Source organism: Amblyraja radiata, chromosome 23 (genome assembly GCF_010909765.2).
Source record: "Amblyraja radiata isolate CabotCenter1 chromosome 23, sAmbRad1.1.pri, whole genome shotgun sequence".
Taxonomy (NCBI): domain Eukaryota; kingdom Metazoa; phylum Chordata; class Chondrichthyes; order Rajiformes; family Rajidae; genus Amblyraja; species Amblyraja radiata.
Window position 1 is genome coordinate 23,321,924 of NC_045978.1, and position 26,080 is coordinate 23,348,003.

The 26,080-nt window shown below is 47.9% G+C and overlaps 1 protein-coding gene across 1 annotated transcript in view; it reads right to left on the reverse strand.

Moving 5' to 3' along the window:
* The window catches only part of LOC116986349 (deoxynucleoside triphosphate triphosphohydrolase SAMHD1-like), a 230,967-nt gene that overhangs the window by 68,375 nt on the left and 136,512 nt on the right, over positions 1-26,080 (reverse strand). The window contains exon 4 of the mRNA XM_033041795.1: positions 14,146-14,215. Coding sequence (XP_032897686.1) covers positions 14,146-14,215 — 70 coding nt within the window. The remainder of the gene's footprint in view (positions 1-14,145; positions 14,216-26,080) is intronic.

Consider the following 26,080-nt stretch of genomic DNA (forward strand, 5'->3'; position numbering starts at 1 on the left):
AATTTTATAGCAAGATGAAACACTCAGATTGCAGACAGATCAGATTTATTGAAACAAATAGGTCACATTGCAAGTTAAAATACATGTTGAATGAGACGGTGGAAGGCAGCTGACCCGCAAACTGGTGGAACAGCACCTCATATTCCTCTTAGGTGGTTTACAACCCAACGGAATGAACATTGAAGTCTCCAAATTTAGGTAACCTCGAACCAACTCTCTCCACACCCCTCTCCTTCCTACCCCGCACCCCTTCTTCTTCCCTCCCACCTGGACTACCACCTATTTCCCTCTCCACCCACTACCTCCCGCCCACTGGCTTCCCAATTTACAACTCTTGAATCCTGTCACGCACCTCTGGATCTGTATGTAATACGCTGAATAGCTCCAGGTAGAGCATCACTCAGAACTATGGTGGTGATGGATGTGCTAGTCGAGATGGAGATGCTCCCTGCTGGACCCTCTGCAGTTTGCATATCGGGCCAATAGATCTGTGGATGATGCAGTCAACCTGGGCCTACACTCTCTCCTACAGCACCTAGACCGCCAGGAGACCTATGCGAGGATCCTGTTTGTTGATTTCAGCTCTGCATTCAACATCATTGTGCCAGAGCTGCTACACTCCAAACTTCCCGAGTTGACTGTGCCTGAACCCCTCTGTCAGTGGATCACCAACTTCCTGACAGACAGGAAGCAGCATGTGAGGCTGGGAAAGCACATCTCGTACCCGCAAACATTCAGCATAGGAGCACCGCAAGGCTGCGTACTCTCTCCCCTCCTCTCTCTACACCAACGACTGCACCAACACAGACACCTCTGTCAAGCTTCTCAAGTTTGTGGATGACACAACTCTGATTGGACTGATCCAGGATGGGGAGGAATCTGCCTATAGACAGGAAGTGTCACAGCTGGCGTCCTGGTTCCGTAGCAACAACCTAGAGCTCAATGCTCTTAAGACAGTGGAATTGATTGTAGACTTTAGGAGAGCTCAACCTCCCCTCACCCCACTCACCATCAACAACACCACAGTCACACCTGTGGAGTTTTTTTAAGTTCCTGGGAACCATCATCTCCAAGGATCTGAAGTGGGGGGGGCTACCATCGACTACACAGCCAAAAAGGCACAACAGAGGATGTACTTCCTGCGGCAGCTGAGGAAGCACAATCTGCCACAGGCAATGATGGTCCAATTCTACACTGTCTGTTATCACCTTCTCCATCATGGTCTGGTTGGGCTCAGCCACCAAGCACGACACCTGGAGGCTGCAGCGAATTGTCCGAACAACAGAGAGGATTATTGGCTGCAACCTTCCCTCCATTGATGAACTGTACACTGCAAGGGCCAGGAAGCGAGCGGGCAAGATCATCTCTGACCCCTCTCACCCTGGCCACAAACTCTTTGAATCACTTCCGTCTCGAAAGCGACTCCGGATTGTCAAAGCTGCCACAGCCAGACATAAAAACAGTTTTTATCCACGAGTAGTTGCTCTACTCAACAGCCAAAAATCTGTAGCCTCCCTTTGATCTGGTATTTTGTTGGTTCACATGCTTGATCAATGGTGTTTTATCATGAATGTATTATTATTATTATTATTATTATTAATGTTTAGTGTTTTCTGAGTCATTCGTAACTGTCAATGTATGTCATGTTGTTATTTGTGGGCGGAGCACCAAGGCAAATTCCTTGTGTGTGTGAGTGCATCTTTGCATGTGTTGGTGTTTTGGAGATCTATGATGCTGGCTGGTAGGGTATTCCAATCCCTTGCTGTCTTGAAGAATAACGAGTTAGAAAGCACCAATGAAGTGCCGTGCGGAAATAAATAATTTCCAGATTGGTAGCTTCTGGTTGACGTGCCTATGGGTGCTTGGATTAACTGGATGAGGTCCTCCATCTTTAAATCAATAATGGTATTCTTGATCTTGTGGAATGTTGTCAGTCTGATGAACTTGCGATGAGTAGTAGGTGGATGAAGTTTAAGGTCCTTTATCATGCTGGAGACTGAGCTCTGCCACGTAGTTGTTAGATATGAACCTTGCTGCTCTGTTTTGCACTGCCTGGATCTTATTGATATTCCCTTGAGTGAAAGGATCCCACACGGAGCAGCAATATTCAACATGTGGACATACAAGGCTTTTATATGCTTGGATCTTAACTTCTTTGGGTGCGTTTTGCAGATTGCGATGTATTGTAGAAAGCCGATGACTGCTGGCTTTGTCTGTTGCCCCTTCCACATGCTTCCATTTCATGTTTTCAGACAAAGTAACTCCTAAGTATTTATGGCTAGAAACTGCCTCTAGCTGTTGTCCAGAGAGTGTATAGGAATGAAGGATTGGTTTAGGTTTCCTAGTAAAACGCATTACATTACATTTTTCTGTTTTGAACATCATTTGCCATTTCTTCTCCCATCTCTCCAATGAGCGCAGATCTTTTAGAAGAGTCAGGCAATCATCATGATCACCTTATGCTTTTATCTCTGGCCTTTGTTCACTACATTTGCCTATCAAAACTCCAGTCTCCCTCACCTGTGTCCCACATTGTCCTGTCTCTCCCCTCTGACAGTTTTATTCACCTCTCCTCCCCACCTACATCAAGCAGATGAAGGGTCTTGACTTGAAACTTCACCTATCCATGTTCTCTAGATGCTGCCTGACCCATTGAGCTACACCAGCAACTTGGTGTCCTGACATGCTGGAATCATTGCATCTCGGTCAGGGCCTAAGCAATAGAGGGGTCGACAATGTAGTACAAGCCCCATAACATGATGGAAACATACAGTGGACATTACAATTTCAAACAACACTTGTAACAAACAGCCGTCACAGGAGGAAGGGTATGACTATTTAATTAATCTGACTCATGTCTGGTGTGTCAACAAAATAATAGAGGGAAGACACCTGCAAAACTTGATTTTACTTCGGAGTCACGTGAGTGACTACGTGAAGAACTCGTCCAGCACGCATGCGCGACATTGCGTTCACGCAGTGCAACAGCGACGCAGCGGGAGTACAGGCGCTCCCGCTACAAGCCTGAAGGAACGGACCGTTAGGTAAGTACTTACCTTCAGATTAATATCGGGACTTTGCTCTTGTTTGTTTGCTCCAGGGGGAGCAAAGCAGCAGAGGGAAGTGGGCCCCGTTCGACTCCAGGGAAGGAGCCGTCAGTGGAGGGGGGAGAGGCGGCACCGGGTCCGCACACGCTGCGGACCACAGACAGGGTACTGCGCCGATGCCCAGTCCGCTAACAGCTGTCTGACCAACAGCAGCGGACTGGAGGGAAATTAAAAAAACCGGCCGGTAATCCCTGCAACTCCCGACAAGGAGACTCGCCGCCCGAGAACCGCGGATGCCGCCCGAAAAACGGCAGGCAGCCTCCAGAGCAAGTCAGCAAGCAAACCTCAGGCTGGAGACAGACACGGAAGACAGAACCAGCAAGTGGCTGCTCTCCAAGCCTTGAGTAAGGTCATGGAGTATAAAACTCCAGCGAGACTTGCCTCAGGAGCAGGGGCAAGTCCGCCAAGGGAGCATAACACTCCTGCTCCAGTGCTACAGCACTGGTCATCTCCCTTGTCGAGGGATTGATGGCGACCAGAGCTGGGCTGGTCAAGAAGAGGGGTCACTGGCTAAATAACATCGGGAGTATGCTTGAGGTACAGGATCAGGAAGAGCTGCTGGGTGTGGCCGCTACGTGGCTTCACCACGAGCGACATGGCCCTTTCAGTCTCAACTGACGGCCAGCCTACTACCTGTCTTTTCAAAAAAACCTCTCCAAGACAGGTAGCCATGAGGCGTTGGATTTCATCATGCCTCCCCTAAATTGCATTTACTCAAAGTGCCCACCATTATTGGGGGATACATTGAGCAGGGCATTTTAAAACCCAAATATCTTAAATTGCATTTGATACCCTGACATCGGCTATCATGTTCGCATGCTCATTCCAGAAGGGCAGGGTAGTATGGCAAAACACCTGACCCTACTGTTCACAGTATGCTCCGCAACTTCTCAAGGGAAGTCACAAACCTGCCCTCAACCTATAAAATTCACAGGACTGTGAGAACGCCGACCTCACAACCACAGATCCTGCTATCTGGCAAAGTTACCAAACCAAGCCTAAAAAACTGGACGAAGTGTCCAAAAATATTCGGCTAGAGGGCAGGGTCTGGAATGAGCACCACAATAAACCAGACAGCAGTACCTCTACGTGTCCACCAGGAGGCGTGTACGTTGGTACTGGTGAAAGCTCGGGGCCTGCATGCCAATCCCGTAAGCCTTTTAGGCCAGGGCCCAGAGCGGGCCCCATGGAAAATGCGCCACCCCCCAACAAACATCATCCCTACAGACAAGGAACCAGAAACCGAAGAAATGAACACACCACCAAACAACAATGAAGACAGATAAGTATGGTTCCTGCCATCACATAAAGGTGAAGGGTTTGTACTAACAGAGGGGGGGGGGGGGGAATCACCTGGTTTGGAAGCTATCACTCTTGGTAGTTATATACCAAAAAATGAATTCCTGGGGGAATAGAATTAATATCTGGCCACCAGTCCAGCATGTACCCCAAGGGGTCTACCCTTCCACTAATAAAATCATGAGGGTCTAGCTACTGGAAAAGATACCAGGGGTCTTAAGATATCTCATATGAGCCTTTGGTACCAAAACACCATAAGATGGTGAATGTCGCACCATCATTGATTGAAACCACTTGAGTATTCATCAGGTATACCCACTTATGGAATTTGTAACTGCTACCATGGATTCCAAGGATACTTTATGGTAGACATCGACTTTAAAGATGCATACTATTCAGTACCCTCTCATATAGATTTTGGATATACCTCTATTTACCTGGATGGGGCAACCATGGCGAGCATTGCCATTTCATTCACTGCACATCTCGCATGTGTATGTGACAAATAACTTGACTTGACTTGATTGAGTTGACTTATTATTGACTTGGCTAATATGAGCCGAAGCTATTCCAGAATTCAACCAGCCCTGACATTTTAAGGAACATTCGTCATGGCATGTCTATATGTTAACGACAGACTATCCTTGGATATAGCTATATCAGCAGCATTAGCTACTAACTTATTTAACCTGGGCTCTGTCATATTATCCAGATATCTACATTGACCCCATCCACAACATTGTCTATCTGGTATTCTTTAATGCTATCAGTTATGGTAACATTAACCACCTATCAACTATGTGGCAGGAGTAATTGGGATTAGTAGCAGCATTACCAGCGACTGAACATTGTACCTTTCCAATGAGCTGAGATACTAGTGTTCAAACTATATCCCATACCTAGATTATGGTGGCAAATGGACTAATCTGGAGTTGTCATCACTATAGACACTGGGCATTAAACTTAGTCAGAAATTTGAGTATGTTCTATTGAGTATTCATCGGGCTGGCTGCTAGGCCACAAATGGGCCCGACCTCGGGGGTTTCAGAGGAAGAGGATTTAACATTCTTTCCCCACAGAGGAAATTTTTGATTCTGCTGTGGGGGGACGTTTGTGTTGAACTCTATATGTGTTGTGTCCATTTTCCTTATTGTTAAACCTTTTTTCTATGGTATACAAATGTATTATCTATTTTTTGTAATGCACTTTGGTGTCAATGCGAGTTGACTTAAAACGTGCTATATAAATAAAACTTCCTTACTTACTTACTATTGGTAAAGCATATTGCCCAATAGTGCACCATTTTGCATGTTCGTTTATAAATTAACAACATCACAGTGGTGGCATATACCTAACCACTTGGGCGGAATAAAAATCGATATGTGACAAATTATTTAACAATTGGTAACCGTATGTCGTCAAACATATTTGACCATCAGCAACTTACCTATCAGGTGAGCTAAATACTGTAAACGAACATTTAAACCAAAAGTATTTGCTGAGATTACAAAGCAATATGGACACCAGATATCGATTCCTTATATTCCAATTGAATCGCCACGTACCAATGTATGTCGCATGAAACCAAACTCAAGGCAGCGGCATGGATACATTCCCGCGTATTGAGGGGGTGGGGGGGAATCTAATCTCTATGTTCTCCCTTTCTTCTACCTCATCAATAGGTACTACGGCCTCATCAGTCGGGTACTACGCAAAACACAGTGGATTAAACCCACAGTCTTGGTTCCCAGTGGTCCTCGACATGGTCATCAAAACCCTATGATTCCCAATAGCCCAGGCTTATCAACCCACCCAGTTCAGGCATAAACCATCCATGCCACGATAAACTACTGGGTTGCAGAAAAGAAAAAAGAAAAAGAAAAAACCCCACTGCTGGGCCTGGATTGCAGAATTGGGAAGACCACTGCTGGGCCTGGATCAGACAGCACTATCAACACGATGACAGCATTCCGTCGCATATCCACTAGGGAACATACCGGGAACATACTGCTCAAACTCAGGAACTACACATTCAACTACAACAAAACCTGTACTGGAGTTCCTGGCAGGCCTTCACCACAATGAAGGACTCAGCTACTGCGCCATCAATATAGCCAGAAGTACTCTGTCAGCCTACTCAACTTAGGCACCACGACAAGGGCAAGGGTACCACCCACTGGTGATCAAATTCAATCCCATTCCCCAGAACTAGGTACACCCAAATTGGGATGTCAGTGAGGTCCTGATGTACCTTAGGGGATGATCACCAGCCAGGTCCCTCACCCTGGAACAGCCTACCCTGAAGATGGATATGCTGATGGCCTTACCTCAGCATAAAGAGCCAGTTCTTCCATCTACTGCGATTGGACAACATGGTTATAACACCAGACAGTGCCACATTTTCCATTCAGGGGCTGGCCAAACAGAGCAGACCAGGAACATCAGGTCCAGTCATGGAATTCCGGGCATACCCACCTGAACCACGGTTATGTGTCATGACCCACTTAGTGAACTACATTGACACAATAAGAAATACCCGAGGGAGAGGAAAAAGCCTTATGGGTCAGCCACTAGAAACCTCATGGTCGGGTGACGAGCTAAACTATCTCTAGTGGCTCAAGCAGGTACCGGGAGTTGCTGGAGTAAATACTAACGTGTACTAATCTTATTCCACCAGAGCAGCTTCCACATCAGTGACTAAGAGGATGGTCGTGCCTATGGACCACATCCTGGCTACAGCGGGGTGGTCTAGGGGTATACGTTCCAAACTTTGTAACAAGCCGCTGGCAGAACCTGTATCGGTTGCAGAAATAGCATTAGAATCTGCAAATATATAATTTAAGCCCGGGGGAGCATTCTTGTCTTGTTATTGATAATAACACCATTTCTTGTTTTACAAACAGATTCATGGTTGATTACGATAACATGCTTCCTCCCTCGAATGACTTCAGCAGCGAGTGAAGTATGAACTGTTACACGGTTTGAAATCACAAAGCTTTAAAATCTTCACGTAGTCACTCACGTGACTCCGAAGTAAAATAGTAAGATTAAACGAGAATTTACCAGTTTGAAGTTTGATCTGTATTTTATGAGGAGTTACGATGAGGGATTATGTGCCCTCCGCTCCCACCCTCAATAATAGAGATCAAACTGGTAACTAAGCTCTCCTTTTCTTTACTATCTTTATTTCAATTACTGTGTCTGTCTGATTCCACACCGCTGCTTTGAAGTATGTCGCGCATGCGTGCTGGACGGGTTCTTCACGTAATCCCTCATCGCAACTCCTCATAAAATACAGATCAAACTTCAAACTGGTAAGTTCTCGTTTAATCTTACTATTATCTACCACAACCTGAAATGTATTTTGAGAATTTGCAAATTGATTTTGTACAGATGCCTGCAACAAAAGGTTTTAAATACATTCTGGTCATAGTTGAGATGTTCTCCAGATGGGTGGAAGCACATCCCATAAGGAAGGATGATGCAAGAACGGTAGTCAATGTTTTAATGAAAGAAATAATACCTAGATTCGGGATACCCTTGGGAATAAACAGTGACAGAGGAACTCATTTCACCAGTAAATTAGTTCAGAATTTGTCGAAGGCTCTTGGGTTTCAATGTAAACTACACATACCATTTCAACCACTGTCCTCAGGGATGGTAGAAAGAGTAAATGGAGAGATAAAAGCTGCTTTGGCCAAAGTAGGACTGCAAAATAGGTTGTTATGGCCAAACTCCAGGCCCGTAGTGATGTATGCCCTGAGAAAGCAGAAAAATGGAAACACGGACCTAACACCTCACAAGATATTGATGGGGCGACCTATGATAAAAGGAACCCGACCACCAATGACTCCTGAGCAGAGAGCCCTGAAATGGAATGATGAAAAATGTTTAAGCCATGTGTGAAACAGTTGGTAAAATCTATGAGTAAGTTAAGCAGGCACAAGTCCTTCTGGCAGAAGGAAATATGCACCCGTTTAAACCAGGAGATTTGGTTTATGTGCGAGCAATGAACAAAGATTCTTTCTCTTCTAGGTGGAAAGGAGCATATTTGGTGCTGCTAACAACACGGACAGCAGTAAAAGTAGAAGAAAAACCCGATTGGATACCTGCCACCAGATGTAAACTGCATCACTCAGACGGAACCCTCGAAGAGAAGGAAACACAAGAACCGTAGAATTTTGTAATGATAAAAAGTATTAAAATGTAGACATTCCTTTTTAACTATATTTGTAGTATTAAATACATGAATATACTAATATTGTGGGATCAGAGAGGATATGAGGGTGAAGTGAGGCATCTAGACAGTTGCAATAAACAGGTTGAAGGTAGAAATTAAAACATGAAATTCAATTAACAACTTTCACACAGAACACAGTGAACTCGCTGCTGTAAGAAAAACAAGCTTCTTTATCTGATTAGAATGTTGCGTTTGTGCCCATATCCCTTCGCATGCACAAGGAAGTATCCCTTTGCTAGCTCAAGGATGGATTCCAACCAAAATTATAATTGGACACATATATGTCTCCATTTTTTGCAATTGATTAATGAGCGAAAATATTAATATGCTTTCTTACTATAAGTGTTGATCATAAAGATCAACGAGGGAACTGGAAGAAAAATTAATATCCTTCCTTACTTAATTTTGTTGGAATTGAACAAGGTAACGAAAGGGTGTTTTGGATGTGACTATTGGCATCTCTCGCATCTCGCAGAAGAAGTTTGTGGGAATCGGCAGAGTGAGGTTAGACTATTAACTCTTGACTGTAATTTCCATTGAAACCCAAGAGCCTTCGACAAATTCTGAACTAATTTACTGGTGAAATGAGTTCCTCTGTCACTATTTATTCCCATGGGTATCCCAAATCTAGATATTATTTCTTTCATTAAAATATTGACTACCGTTCTTGCATCACCTTCCTTATGGGGTGTGCTTCCACCAATCTGGAGAACATATCAACTATGACCAGAATGTATTTAAAACCTTTTGCTGCAGGCATTTGTACAAAATCAATTTGCAAATTCTCAAAAGGAATTTCGGGTATTCAAATTTTGCAGGCGTCTTCCCTCTATTATTTTGTTGACACACCAGACAGGAGTCAGAATAATTAAATAGTCACACCCTGATGGCTGTTTGTGGAGTGGGAGATTGCAACCTTCACGTGGTCCGCTCTGTTTCGACGAATGCAATTAACCTGGCGTGCACAATCAAATAAGATCAAATAGAACAAGTTGTCCTACAACTTTAGGCTGTGCACGCCATATGCAAGAAGATTGCTGTTTGTTACAAGTGCCGCTTGAAATTGTCTGGGAATGTATTGAATGGTGGATGGTAAATGTAAACATGAAATAGTAGAGGAGATAACGAAGCTTGTTTTTCATTTGTGAGAAGTTACAGTAGATCACCCATGCCCAGTACCGCTAGTAGCATAGAAATGTTACTGTAAATGGGGGGCTCATGATTGGCTCGGAGAAGGGATGCTTGTGCGGGCCTCATAAAAAGTGAGAATGTCAAGATGCCCTTGTTTTGTGTTTGACTTGTATTAACCATCTGTTGTTGAATAAGATTAACATAAGCAGAAAGTACGTTATGACTAATTAAATACTTGGTACCTATGTAGTTGATAGAATATTTTCGTAGAGTAGTATCTAACAAAGGTTGTTTACTGCACAGTATAACTATCGGCTAATTCTGTTGTGAAGTCAGTTGTGAGCAGTTTACTGCAGCTATCTCTCCATGATATCTATATTACTAAAAGTCTGTTCTTGACCGGTTTTGGCCATCTGTGCTGCGATTTCCGAGAGAACGCCGCCACCTACGGCCGTTGTTCAGAGCCCCCCTCCGCCGCATGTGTGCCGAGGATTTTTCCCGTCGATGAAAAATGACAGAGATATTAATGATTTTACAAAATTCCCCATTCTCTCTGCTGCCCCTGCTGGCGGCAGGGGGGAGGGACTATAAAACCAGGAAGTGGTGTGCCTCAATCTGCAAGCTGGAGGAAGGCAGAGGGTCACGTTTCTCTGAGCTGTGAATAACACTGAACACATGTCAACTCAAATGTAAGTGTCCTTAGTAGTTCTAAAACGCTTGCAGAATGTGTATTGGTTCTAAAATGTTTGCAAAAAGTGTTTATTGGTTCTAAAATTTGCAAAAAGTGTCTCTTTTGGTTCTACAATGCTTGCAGAATGTCTTTTTTGGTTCTAAAATGTTTTTTAGGGTCTCCCCCCCTTTCCTCTCCCCCCCCCCTCCTCTCCCTCCCTCTCCCCTCCTCCCCCCCCCCCTTTCCTCTCCCCCCTCTCCTCTTCCCCCCTTTCCTCTCCTCCCCCTCCTCCCCCCTCTCTCCCCCCTCTCCTCCTCTCCCCCCCTCTCCTCTCTCCCCCCCTCTCCCCCCCCCCTCCTCTCCCCCTCTCCGCTCCCGCCCTCATCCCGCCCTCCTCCTCTCCCCCCTTTCCTCTCCTCTCCCCCCCTCTTTCTCCCCCTCCTCCCCTCCCCCACCGTCCCTCCCCTAAACCCCCCTCCCTCCCTCCCCCTCCCTGCTCCCCACCTCTCACCCTCCCCTCACCCCCCCTCACAAACCCTGTCCCCCCCTCCCCCTCCACCCCCCCCCCTCTCTTCCTCCCCCTCCCCCTCCCCTAAACCCCCTCCCCTCCACACCCCTACCCTCTTCCCTCCACGCCCCCCTCCCTCCCCATCCCTATCCCTGCTCCCCACCTATCCCCCCTCTCCTCCCCCTCTCCCCACCCCACTCTCTCTCCCCACCCACCCTCCCTCCCCTAAATCCCCTTCCCTCCCCCCTCCCTTCCCCTCCCTGCTCCCCACCTCTCTCCCTCACCACCCTTCAGCACCCCTTCTCTCTCCCCCTCACTCTCTCTTAAAAGGAGCATTAATATAATATCAAGGGTGGTAATTAGCGTGAGTGCGGGGGGGGGGGGGGGGGATCGTTAGTGTGTGTGACGCAGCATGCCGCCTCCCCCCCCCACAACCGCACGTTGGGGGAACAGACCCAACGGGTCTGCACTTGGTCTAGTATGCAATAAAATCTCGAAGAAAATCTGCCAAGTCTCCGCTTTTCATTGAACATTAATTTCCCTCTAAATTAATTTCTTCCACACTGCAGGTGCTGTCTGTACGGAGTTTATAGGTCTCCCTATAACCGCGCAGGTTTTCTCCGAGTGCCCCGGTTTCCTCCCAGTTCCAAAGACATGCGGGTTTGTAGGATAATTGGCTTCTGTAAATTGGTGGACCGAAGTGCCTGTTTCCACGCTATTTTTCTAAGCTAAAACTAAACCAAGGGGCACAGAGGAGGAGGTGACTGCATTTGCTCAAAGACCAGTGAAGGTATTTTACAGAAGGACACAAAGTGCTGAAGTGGCTCAGCAGATCAAGCAGCATCTCTGGAGAACATGGATAGGCCACGTTTTGGTTTGAGATCCTTTGTCAGACTCCTCAACTTCAGAGATGCTGCCAGACCCGCTAAGTTACTCCAGCATTTCGTGTCCTTTGTATATTAACCAGCATCTGCAGTTCTTTATTTCTACATTATTTCCCAGATGAGAGATTGAAGCCTTTAGTGCACCCTGGCCAGTCACATGACAGCAACAAAAGGGCACCGAGCTCGGACTTGGTTACGAAGCTCCCACAGCTCAGAACATCCACCGAACAATCATGTGGGATGGAGTTACCTCATCAACTCTGGGGAGATGGACCTCTCTTTGGAGGAGTACTCACCTGCTGGAACCAGGTCAACGGACATCTCAAATCCACAACTCATGTTTCGCTTGAGCAACTTACAACCCAGTGGTACAAACGTTGATTTCTCTCATTTCAAGTAACTCCTGCATCCCCCCCCCCCCCCCCCACCCTAGTATCCCTTGTTATCACACATTCCGCGTCTAACAATGGTCCATTGAGGTCATCTGTTGCCTGCTCCGATTTTTTCTGGCTTTTTCCCGCCTCCAGATTATTTCTCTCCCCCACTACTACTTTCAGTCTGATGAAGGGTTCCGATCCAAAATGCCTCCTAATCTTTATCTTTATCAGAGATGCTGCCTGACCCAGCTTTTGTGTCTATCTTCCGTATAAACCAGCATCTGCAGTTCCTTCCCACACATTCCAGAATTGCTCGCCTGGTCCTTACCCGATGGAGTGCTCAAAGCGGTTGTGGGAAGCCCCAGGGTAGACGAAGTAGGTCCCTCCGAGCTGCTTAATGAAGCGAAGCCTCTGGAACTGCGGGGTGTCAATGATGCGGACGAGCAGTGGGGGCAACTCAATGTGGCCGTGAATCGGGTCGTTGAACACCTGCAGGGAAGTCAATGCTCTGTTAATCTTTTTAAGTGATCTGTAGGATTCATTGCCTCAGAAAGATAGCCAGCATCATCAGAGGTCCACACCACCGTGGTCAAATCCGTTTCACTCCTGCCATCAGAGTACAGGTACAGGAGCCTGAAAACTGTGACGTCCAGGTTCAGAAGCACCTTCTTCCCTGCAACCATCAGGCTATTAAACACTACAAGCTCCGAATAACATAGACTTGGGGGCATTGTTTTTATCTTTGCACTAATATTGTTTTTTTTTGTTGGTTATTATGGTGTTTATAGAGTTCTACATTTAAATATCCACTAAGATAGACAAATGGTGCTGGAGTAACTCAGCTGGTCGGGCAGCATCTTTGGTGAAAACGGATGGACGATGTTTCCGGTCCAGCACCTTGCGTCTATCTTTATATAACCCAACATCTACAGTTTGACCAGGCCCAAGAGCAAACCAATCCCCTCCTCACCTAAATCTATGAACCTTTACCTTCTACCCCCTTCCCCCACATTGTGTTTATGTTTCCCATTAAATAAATCTAGGTAATTTATCATTCTCCACGCGCTGCCTTTCACGCTGGGTTTTTCCCCATCATTTTCCTTTTTTTTGTTCTATCATGGCTTCTAAGAGAGAGAAAGGTTCCACATTCCAGAATGAATGGTTCCAATCAGAAATGTCGCCTGCTCATTCACTCCTTAGATGCTGCCTGATCCGCTGAGTTTGTTCAGCATGCCGTGTTTTGTTCCACATTCTCACAAATCTTACATTCTTCTTGCCATGAAGCAAAGATCTTATTTTCTGTTCCCTTATCAATGACAACACCTTCACCATTGAACCCCCTTCATTTATAAAGATGGCGTCCAATTCATATGCCCAACCCCCTTTTCTGGGGAGCCGTGAGCCCCTGCCTTTGCCAGGAGCTCGAACCTCACTAGATTAATTGCAGTCTAACAATCCCTCATTCATGCATGGACACCCACCTTTTAAAAAACTCTAAATTTCTTTAAACTTTAGATATAGTGTGGAAGCAGCCCCTTTGGCCCATCGAGACCATGCTGACCAACGATCACCTCGTGTATTTGCACTATCTTACACACTAGCGACAATTTACAGGTTTTTTCACCATAGCCAATTAACCTGCAAACCTCTGTGTCTTTGAAGTGTGGGAGAAAACTGGAGCACCCGGAGGAAACCCACCCAGTCATGGAGAAAATAAAAACTCCATGCAGACAGCACCTGTAATCAGGATCAAACCCAGGTCCCTGGTGCTGCAAGGCAACAATTCTACTGCCTTGCAACTATCACATGGGTGCAGTCACAGGATATTTGAAGGCTCTGCACGCCGTCAATTCTCCAGAGGCTGCGCCCACGTGATAATCAACCAAAACCCAGTGATGGTTTAATGCCCCGTCAGGAGTATCATCTTACCTTTGCGTCAATAGGGTTCTGCCAGAACATATCAATGCACTTGATCAGTTTTAATCGGTCTCCCAGGGCACTAGATTGAAAATAAAATAGTAATTACCTCCCAGGCAATGCAAAGACTCAGATATACCACAGAATACATCCCTCGCCATCCATTTGGATCAGCAGCACCATTATAAAGCTGGCAAAGCCACCATCTCACTGCTCCAGTTTCAATCCCGAACTCTGATGCTACGTGGAGTTTGCACATTACCTGTGACCTCATGGGCTTCCTCCAGTTGCTTTGATTTCCTCCCACACCCCAAAGACACACAGCTTGGTAGATCAGTTGGCTACTATAAAGTTGATGGGAAAGTAGGTTTCATAATGATTGGTGTAAATGTGTGCTTGCCGGCAGCACAACTCGGTGGCCCGATGTGCCCGTTTGCACGACTCTTAAGACCATTGTTTCTTAGCTCCCTCTGCACCCCTCCAGTAACTAGTTATGGAATCAAAGCACACCACAGACTGAACTATTGGCAATAATTTTTTTAATAGAAATAGAAAAATGAATACAGACGAGAATTCCATCTGTTTTCCCACTGCTCAATACTTTAGGGAACTTGAAAATTGGAGGAACTGCACTTCGTATTTTGCTTGGGCAACTTACAAGCCAGCAGTATGAATATTGACTTATCTAACTTCAAGTAACCCTTGCTTTCCCTCACTCTCCATCCAACCCCAATCCTAGTTCTCCGACCAGTCTGACTGTCCTGATTAAATTTTATGTAGGAAGGAACTGCAGATGCTGGTTTAAACCGAAGACAGACACAAAAAGCTGGAGTTACTCAGCGGGACAGGCAGCATCTCAGCAGAGGGAATGGGTGACATTTCAGGTCAAGACATTACATTTTATCTTTGTTAGCTTCATCATCTTTCCCGAGCTAACAATGATCTATTCTACATTTTCCTTGAACTTTGTCCCCTTTGATGTCTCATTTTCACACCTTACCTTTCCATATCTGTGTCTCCCTCTCCCGACTCTTAGTCTGAAGAACGGCCTCTATCTGAAATGTCACACATTACTTATATCCATGCTGCCTGTCCCACTCAGTCAGACACGGAAATCGCTATCAAAACATGGGGGGACCAGGGGACCGGGGGACACACAGTTTCTTAGCGGCCGCGCGCGCATGTGCACACTCACACTCACGGCCTCGGAGGCTTCAGCCATGGGCCCTGTGGACGGTAATTACGGGAACGACTGCCCAGGCTTATGGCCAGCGCGGAGAAGCAGCGCTAAATGCCGCTCAACTCTGCCTGACTCGCCGGGTTAACCTACAGCCCCGCCTGGACTGACGGGACACCAGTCCGGAGCCATGGAGCTAGCGCTGCTTTTCCGCACTGGCCGTAAGCCTGGGCCGTCTTTCCCGTAGGTCCAGGCAGGGCTGTAGGTTAACCTAGCGGGACTGGCAGCGTTGAGCTGGGTTTAGCACTGCTTCTCTGCGATGGCTGAGGGCACCGCTCCCGTCTCACTCCCGACATCTCTGGCCGCCTGTGGGGGGGGGGGGGGGGGGGGGGGGGGGGGCATTTGGGTGGGGACGGGGATGGTCCAGTGGCGGTTCGGCAGCGATTGCAGTGCCGAAGACCCGGGATCGATCCTGGCTGCAGATGAGGCGCAGGTCTGTGTTCAGGGCTGCCGAAAGTGTTTTTCGCTTGTCACCCTATGAGCTGGGCAAGCAATTCAAGCTCCGCTCTAATCTTTGCTCCACGGATGTCTCCCTCCTCCAATCACCGCTCTCTATCCTCAATCCCAGCCCCCCAACTTCCGCCTCTGACCGACACCTCCCTCCTTCAATCATCGCGCTGAATCATCATGTCCCGCCCCCATTGCCTGCTGACCGACGTCTCACTCGTCCAATCGGCTTCCTCGATCAGCAGTCCCACCTCCACCGTCTCGTGGAAAGTGGAGATTTTCATAACGGGGGTGTGACGTGTCCCCCCCTCCGGGATTTCGGCCCCTGCACTGAGTTACTTCAACATTTTGTATCTATTTTCAGTGTAAACCAGCATCTGCAGTTCCTTCCTACACTTTCAATAGACAATAGACAATACACAATAGGTGCAGGAGTAGGCCATTTGGCCCTTCGAGCCAGCACCACCATTCAATGTGATCATGGCTGATCATCCCCAATCAGTACCCTGTTCCTGCCTTCTCCCCATATCCCCAGACTCTGCTATTTTTAAGAGCCCTATCTAGCTCTCTCTTGAAAGCATCCAGAGAACCTGCTTCCACCGCCCTCTGAGGCAGAGAATTCCACACTCACCACTCTCTGTGAGAAAAAGTGTTTCCTCGTCTCCGATCTAAATGGCTCACTCCTTATTCTTAAACTGTGGCCCCTGGTTCTGGACTACCCCAACATTGGGAACATGTCCAAGCCCTTAACAATCTTATATGTTGCAATGAGATTCCCTCTCATCCTTCTAAACTCCAGAATGTACAAGTCCAGCTGCTCCATTCCGTCAGCATATGACAGTCCTGCCATCCCGGGAATTAACCTTATAAACCTACGCTGCACTCCCTCAATAGCAAGAATTTCGGGAACCTCTTTGCTCCCTCTGCCCTGAATTCTAATTCCTTCTGACACTTCATTCCTCCAAGGCCTGAACCAAATGTTTTGCTTACCTTACACCCATCTTTTCAAAATCACATACTGTCAACATTGGCAAGACATCGCTGGAAAGCTTTTTATCTAATGAGAGGATGTACAGGAAAATGGAGGTGAAAGCAATATTCAAATAAGAATCATGTCTATATCACATAGCCCAGGCAAAGATTCCCAACACCCTGATGATTAGGGGGAACAGCATCAGGTCTGCCAACTTTCACGCATTGAGCGTGAGACTCACACATTTCAACAAATTCTCACACCGTCACGCTGATCACAAATTTCTCACGCTCTGTCGTGAGAAATTCTGTGATCAACGAGAATTTCAAAACTCTTATCAACTGCATGGGCCGCCGGTGTTGGAGAGCCGGGGCTGTGGGAGGGATGGAAGCAGAAGCAGCAGTGGGGCAGATGCGGACGGGGTGCCAGGGCTGGCGAGTCGCTCGCTGCAGCTCCGGCCATGCAGCAGCCTCAGTGCAAGAGTCCCGGGCCGCAGGAGGCGTCGGAAGCGATGCGCCGCTGCCGTTAGAGTCTCTGTGCCGAAATCGCCCTGGTGACCGGCATGGATCAGGCTGCGGGTCGGTGCATCCTGGAGGACAACCAGTGGCTGCTGGAAGTAGGTACCAAGCACTGGGTAGTAACAGTGGAAGATAGTGGACTTCAAATGGGGGTGGTTGGAGAAAGCATCCGGCTTGCCTGCTAGATTTTCATCTACTGTAACTGCAGGAAAAATGGTCCCGTTGTTGGGGGAGTTCAGAACCAGGGGGTCACAGTTTAAGAATAAAGGGTAGGCCAGTTAAGACTGAGATGATGACAAGCTTTCTTCACCCAGAGAGTTGTGAATCTGTGGAATTTTCTGCCACAGAAGGCAGTGGAGGCCAATTCACTGGATGTTTTCAAGAGAGAGTTACATTTAGCTCTTGGGGCTTGCGAAATCAAGGGATATGGGGAAGAAACAGGAAAGAGGTACTGATTTTAGATGAACAGCCATGATCATATTGAATGGCAGTGCTGGCTCGAAGGGCCCAATGGCCTATTCCTGCACCTATTTTCTATGTTTCTATGCTTGAGTATATGGCAATAAAATTTGACCACTTCATTTTGAAGCATTCGTGCATGGTGGAGGTATAATGTAGTCATAAAGTGATACAGTGTGAAAACAGGCCCTTCGGCGCAACTTGTCCACACCCGCCAACATGTCTCAGCTACACTACCTGCTTTTGGTCCTTATCCCTCCAAACCTGTCCTATCCATGTATCAGTCTAACTCAGGGGTGGGGAACCTTTTCATGTTGGAATGCATGAAGCTGTAATCTAATAAGGCCGCATACAAGAAACTTCAATTACTTCAAAATGTACATTATTTTGTTAAAATAGCCCTCATGACTTACTAATGTTTTAATTGTGGCCATCAGTCATGGAGGATTATTTTGTTGATTCTTCTTTTACTTTGGTATTTTAAATACGTTCATTTTAAGATTAAAATTAAAATAATAAAAGACGAACAAAAACATACAAACAAAATTAAAAGGATTTGTTCTACAAAATTTTGATTCATTCAAAAGGCGGCTCTTAATGGCCTAGAAGGCCACATGCGGCCTTAAGGGCACAGGTTCCCCACCCCTGGTCTAACTGTTTCTTAAATGTTGGGATAGTCCCTGCCTCAACTATCTCCTCTGGCAGCTTGTTCCATACACCCACCAATACCCTTTGTGTGGAAAAAGTTACCCCTTAAAAAGTTACCTTAAAAATACTTCAAACAAAAATAATTGAAATCATACTTCTACAATGCACTAAAACATGATTTTAATACATCAAATTTCAAAAAGTCCCTACTGCTGGAGGGAGGGCACCCCCATCTATAGGCACCCCCCCCCCCCCCTATTATATTATGGGTATATTCATGTATGGAAATTAGATTATAATCAAACACGGGTTTGATGGGTTTCCCTGCACACCGGGTACTACTCCTGACCCTGACTCCAGTTGCATACCTTCTCTCATTCCTGACCCTGAGTCCAACCTTACACTTGGCTCCATATTCTACCCTGATCATAGCTGCTTACCTGCTTAGGTTCCCAGTGCTGAACACTCCTATTGTCCCCGCTTTGACTGCACACCCAGTACTATTCCAGACCTTGACTCTGGATGCACACTTGGCCTTGCTCCTAGCCCCTCTGCACTGACAATATATCTAGCCCTCACACATAAAGCCCCATATCTGACCCCCTGGACTTAACCTATTACGTTCAAGTCCACAGGTGCTTATCTAATGCAGTAATCTTTTATGGGGCACTTCACAGACCAAATTATCTATAACAACATTTGTTACATCCATTGGCTTCCTTGCTATCTAACATGCTAGTTACTTTGTCAAAGAAGTCATCAATTGGTTGAAATAATTTATCATCCATAAAATTATACTCACTCAGCTGTATAAGTATTCTGTTACCATTTCTTTCATTTTCCTAACAAACTGTCCTGAAGTCATTTTCACCCCCAATATTTTCAGTATTTTGCTGTCTTCCTCTCAGCAGGAACATTTTTCCTGTAGTTACAGTAAGTGAAAATCTAGCAGGCAAGCAGGGTGCTTTCTCCAACCACTCCGATTTGAAGTCCACTATCTTCTACCGTTTCTACCCAGTGCTTGGTACTTACTTCCAGCAGCCACTGGTTGTCCTCCAGGATGCACTGAGCCGCAGCCTGATCCATGCTGGTCACCTGGGCGAATTTGGCATAGAGACTCTCACAGCAGCGGCGCAACACTTCCGATGCCTCCAATGGCCCATTGCACTGAAGCACTTCCGATGCCTCTTGACTGAGGCTGCTCCATGGCCGGAGTTGCAGTGAGCGACTCGCCAGCCCAACAAACACTCGCCATCCCCGCTCCCCGTCCGCACATGTCCCCGCCGCTGCTTCTGCTTCCAACTCCCGTGGCCCATGTAGTTGATATTAGTTTTGAAATTTTCGTTGATCACAAAATTTCTCATGACAGAGCATGAGAAATTTGTGATCAGCATGAGAATTTGGCAAAATGCGTGATTCTCACGCTCAATGCAAGGGAGTTAGCAGCCCTGCCTCTATAATCCCCATATCTCCCCCCAAAAAACCAAGAACGCGAGAGGAGAGCGAGCGAGAACCAAAGAGGGGGAACGAGAGAGCCAGGAGCGCAGGAAACGGGAGACCACGAAGAGCAAGAGAAAGAACGAAGAGCAAGGAAGAGAGCAAGGGGCGAGCGAAAAGAGAGAAAAACGAACGAGAGAAAGAGCGGAGAAAAACGGAACGGAAACGAGAAGAGAGGAAAAACGAGAGACAAGGAGGGAAAAGAACGACGAGAACAAGCCAGAAAAAGCAAAGAGCGAGCGCGAAAAAAGAGAGAGACAACGAGAGAGGAAAAAGAGATCAGCGAAAAAAGAGAGAGAGAAAAAAGGACAGCGACAAGAGCAGAAGAAGAAAAGAAAGAGCAGAGAACAAAGGAGAAAAAAGAGAAACAGGAGCGACCCACAACGAAAAAAAGCGCGATAAAAGGAGGAAGAGGGAAGGAAGGGAGAGGGGAAAAGAGAAAAGGGAGGGGAAAGGGGGAGAGAGGGAAAAAAGAGAAGAGGCGAAAAACGAGAGGGGAAAAGAAGAGAGAGGAAAAAGAGAGAGAAAAAGAAAGAGAAAAGGAGAGAAAAGAGAAGAAAGAGAAACAAAGAGAGAAAAGAGTCATCTCTTCCTATTTTATCACCCACTCTCTCTCTCCCCCTCTCTCTCATCCCTCTCATTCTCACCTCACTCCCCACTCTCTCTTCACCCTCTCCCTCCTCTCTCTCCCCATTCTCTCCCCCTCTGTCTCACTCCCCCTCTCTCTCTCCCCACTCTCCCTGTCTCCTTTCCCTCTCTCTCTCCCCCTCTCTGTCCCTTCGGCACAGAGACTCTCACGGCAGCGGCGCAACGCTTCCGACGCTTCCGACGGCCCGGGACTCTTGCACTGGGGCTGCTCCATGGCCGGAGCTGCAGCGAGCCACTCGCCAGCCCCGCAAACGCTCGCCATCCGCGGCTCCCCGCATCTGTCTCCGCCCGCTGCTCCCACCCCTCCCTCAGCCCCGGCTCTCCAACACCCGCAGCCCATGCAGTTTATGAGATTTGAAATGTTCGTTGATCACAGAATTTCTCACGACAGAGCGCGAGACATTTGTGATCAGCGTGAGAGCGAGAATTTCACAAAATGCGTTATTCTCACGCTCAAAGCGTGAGAGTCGGCAGCCCTTCCTCCAGCTTCCTTCCTCCCTCCCTTTCACCCCCTCGCAGAGCCGGCACGGGTGGGAAGGGTTTGCACGGTTCTCTGGTTCCAGACTTGCCTCTAAATAACTTCTCGAACTCTCCCAAGCCGTGCACCCGCAGGTGGCGGCAAATATCCTCCATGTCCAATCCCTGCTGCATAACGCCCCGCTCGGGGCTACCTCTCTCAGGGCTGCAGGATCTCCGTCTCTTGCGGCTTTCGCCCCGACTCATCTCCGCTGCAAAAGCTGCACCGACTCGCAAACTGCACCTGCTCGCCGCCTCTGACAAACAACTCGCGGAGATTCCCTGGAAACCAAAGATACTAGAAACCGCCCCCTGCCCCCCCCCCCCCCCCCCCCCCCCGCTCGCTGTCAATCAACCCCCAGACCCCTCCCATTTAAGGGGGGAGAGAGGAGGGGGGGAGGGGAGAGAGAGGGGGGAGGGGGAGAGGGGAGAGAGGGGAGAGAGGGGAGAGGGGAGAGGGGAGAGAGGGGGGATAGGGGAGAGAGAGGGGGAGAGAGGGGGGAGAGGGGAGAGAGTGGGGGAGGGGAGAGAGAGGGGGGGAGGGGAGAGAGAGGGGAGAGGTAGGGAGAGAGGGGGAGAGGTGGGGAGAGATGGGAGGGGAGAGAGGGGAGAGAGGGGGCGAGGGAGAGAGAGGGAGAGAGAGGGGGAGAGAGAGAGGGAGAGGGAGGGAGAAGGGGTGGAGAGGGAGAGAGGGGGGGAGAGTGGGGGGGAGCGGGGGAGAGGGAGGCGAGAGAGGGGGCGAGGGGGGAGAGAGAGGGGGCGAGGGGGGAGTGAGAGGGGGGCGAGGGGGGGAGTGAGAGGGAGAGAGGGGGGAGAGAGATGGGGAGGGGGGAGAGGGATGGGGGAGGGTGGAGAGGGATGGGGAGGGTGGAGAGGGATGGGGTGGAGAGGGATGGGGGAGAGAGAGGGGGAGGAGGGGGGAGAGAGAGAAAACCTCTCTCCTGCCGCTCGCCAGCCTCAGTCATGTCAGCCGCTTCCCGCAAATCCTTAAATTCCGACAGGGCGATCAAAGGACCAATTGAGGTTACTCAGCTGTCAGAATTTAAGAATTTACGGGAAGTGGCTGATATGAGTGAGGCCGGCGAGCAGCAGGTGAGAGATATTCGGAGGGAGGGGGTAGAGAGAGGAGGGGGTGAGTGAGGGGAGGGGGAGAGAAGAGGAGGGGGAGAGAAGAGAAGGGGGAGAGGTGGAGGGGGAGAGAAGAGGAGGGTATGGAGGAGAGGGGAGGGTGGTGAGGAGGGAGAGGATAGGGGGGGGAGGGGGAGTGGAGGTGGGAGGGGGAGGGGGGGTGGAGAGTGAGGGGATAGAGAGGGAGGGGGTAGGACAACTTGCTCTATATGATTTTATTTTATTTTGCACGCCAGGTTGATTCCATTCGTGGGACCACGTGAAGGTTGCAATCTCCCACCCCTGCCCCATTGTGATGTCATATATGTAAATGAGATCCATTGTGATTGGATATCTGTGTGATGGCACTGTGACTCATGCAGCAGTTTGATTTTAAAAATTGTTGATGTTTTTCAACATCAAACACAGGACAATATTAGAAGAACCCTCCACATTGTGGATAATGCTAAAAAAATGATACAAATAAGGTCCTGGTCAGTTTAGATAGATAGCCTTTATTGTCATTCAGACCGAAGTCTGAACGAAATTGCAGCCGTCATACATACAATACAATAAAAACAACAATAAACACATATTAACATCCACCACAGTGAGTCCACCCAGCATCTCCTGACTGTGATGGAGGCAAAAGTCTTAGGTCTGCAGTCTCTTCCCTCCTCTTCTCCCTCTGCGCTGAGGCGATACCCCCCGGGCGATGTTACAAATCAGTCCCGCGGCTCAAACACCGCGGCCCGGGGTGGTCGAAGCTGCCGCCCACCAGTCCTGCAGCCGCTGGCCCGCGGCCGAACCCCGGACTCAGGCCACCACCGCCAGAACACCGTCCCAGCCACCCTCACGTGAGTATCGTGCCGTCTTCAGCCTCGGGCCGGGCCGCCCCGACTTGGGTGTCGCTTCTCCCTCGGGCCGGGCCGCCCCGACATGGGCGCCGCTTCTCCCTCTGGCCGGGCCGCCCCGACTTGGGCGTCGCTTCTCCCTCGGGCCGGGCCGCCCCGACATGGGCGTCGCTTCTCCCTCGGGCCGGGCCGCCCCGACATGGGCGCCGAACCTCCCTCGGGCTGCGAGCGCCGCAGCTCCCCGAGCTCGGCCGCTCCGACGGGAGCCTCGTTCCACCCTCGGGCTGGCCGCCCTCACGGGAGCATCACAACCTCTCACGGGAGCACTGTTCCAGCCCTGAGCCGGACCACCCTCACGGGAGCGAGCTCAGGGCGAGTCCTGATGGGCTCTACCTCCGGAGCCTCGAGGTCGCCAGCTCCATTAGGCCTCAGTGCAGACGGAGGCAGAGAAGGGGAATACGACAAAAAAGTCGCATTCCCCTGCAGGGAGAGACTGCAAACCCCGTTTAAACCCCCCCCCCCCCCCCCAAAACACAAACTAAGAACCAAAAACTAGACAAACCAAAACAAAATAAACAACACAAAAAACACAAACAAACGGGGCTGCCAGTGAGCCGCTGCTGCCAGGGCAGCGCCGCCACTCCAAACTTAGATGCAGGAAAAGCCTTTGATAGTGTTAGTTGGTTTTTTTTATATGAAGTACTGAGGAGATTTGGTTTCAATGAAGATGCAATTTGGTGTATTAAAACAATCTATTAGGAGCTTACAGCTAGGATTAAGGTAAATCGAAACTTATCAAAAAGGATCCAGTTAGACAAGACAAGGATGCTGTCTTTCTCCTACTCTCTTCGTTTTGTATATTGAACCCTTAGCACAAGCAATAAGGCAGAGAGAAGACCTGCAGGGGGTCAAACCAGGGGTGAAAGAACATATAATTGGTCTTTTCGCTGATGATGTCATTATTTTTCTTGAACGGCCACATATATGTCTCCCAAATCTAATGAACCTATTTGAAACATATGGATACTACTTAGGGTATAAACTAAATATAACAAAAACACAAATTATTTCATTCAATTATTCTCCATCCCAACAAATCAGAGATGCATATAATCTGAAATGGAATTCTAAAACGATGCAGTGTCTTGGTGTAACTATAACCAAAACACTTTCCAGCATGTTTGAAACTAATTATAACAAAATTGAAGAAAACATCAAAAAGGATGTTGAAAGGTAGTCTACCCTTCCTCTAGACTTCAGTGCCAGAATACAAACGGTAAAAATGAATATCCTACCTAAACTACTATATTTGTTCCAATCTATCCCAATTAATGTTCCCCGAGACAAATTCATAGCCTGGGATAAGATGATCTCTAGATTCATTTGGAATAGCAAAAAACCAAGAATAAAACTAACAACACTTCAACTGCCGAAAAGCTTCACCAAATCTGAGGAAATACTTTTATGCAGCTCAACTCAGACCTCTGGCTTATTGGTGTAGACCTGATTATGAATCTCGATGGAAAGAAATGGAAAGGGAGATACAGGGTTACCAGACCCAGATTTTGGTGGGAGATAAATATATGAGAGGGGCTTTGAGACATGCTATGGATCCAATAGTAGCATTTACGTTGGAAATATGGAATGTTATAGTGGAAAAATACAAATTAAAAAGAGGGGTTCACGCATTGAAGTGGTTCGCATATAACTCAAAGTTTGTCAGGGGTGTATGATTCAAGATTCAAAGAATGGGCACAAAAAGGCATAACGGCAATATATACAGTTTCAAAAAATGTCGAGTTTATGAGCTTCCAAGATTTAAGGTCAAAGTATGGTCTCGAAAACAAAGATTTTTTTAGATACTTGCAATTAAGAGACTACTTTATAAAAGAGATAAGGCCAGAACTAGATGAAACTTCAAATAATGTGATCAAGGTGATTGTGGATGCATACAAACAGAAGGGGTCTCGGGTCATCTCTGCTTTCGACCAAGCTCTGGTGGGAAGCGGGGGAGAATCAACGCTCTACATAAAAACAAAATGGGAAGCAGAATTAAAGATTCAAATAACAGAAGAAGAATGGCATCAAATGTGTGAAATACAATGTTCATCCACAAGCTCACTAGTATGGAGAGAATTTTGCTGGAAGAATCTATCTCGCTTTTCTATTCCATCCCAAAATAAAAAGCAGACAATTTGCTGTCCAACAACACTGTTGGAGGCTGTGCGGGAGTATGGAGGCAGACCACTCGCATATTTTCTGGAACTGTGTAAAGATAAGGCCATAGGTACACAGAAATGCTGGAGAAACTCAGCGGGTGCAGCAGCATCGATGGAGCGAAGGAGATAGGCAACGTTTCGGGCCGATAGGGGGTGGGGGAAGGCGGGGAGAAGAATGGAAAAAGGAGGAGGAGCCCGAGGGCTGAGGTAGGAAGGGGAGGAGACAGCAAGGGTTAACAGAATTGTGGGAAATCAATGTTCATGCCACCAGGATGCAGACTCCCCAAGTGCTGGAGGTGCTGTTCCTCCAATTTCCGGTGTTGCTCACTCTGGTCGTGGAGGAGGCCCAGGACAGAGAGGTCGGATACGGAATGGGAGGGGGTGTTGAAGTGCTGAGCCACCGGGAGGTCAGGTTGGTTAGTGCGGAAGGAGCAGAGGTGTTTGGCGAAACGATCGCCAAGCCTACGCTTGGTCTCACCGATATAGATCAGCTGACATCTAGAGCAGCGGATGCCATAGATGAGGTTGGAGGAGGTGCAGGTAAACCTCTGTCGCACCTGGAACGACTGCTTGGGTCCTTAATGGAGTCGAGGGAAGGAAAAAATTGACAAGGGAGTTGAAGAGGGAGCGGTCTTTGCGCAAGGCAGACATGGGGGGGAGATGGGAAGATGTGGCGAGTGGTGGGGTCACGTTGGAGGTGGCAAAACTGACGGAGGAAGGCCATACTGGGAAAATGTTAATGCAGTTGTTAAAAATATCTTGGGTTATAAAATCCCAAATACCTGCCCTGTGATGTATCTGGGGTGTATTAAAGATATTGTAAA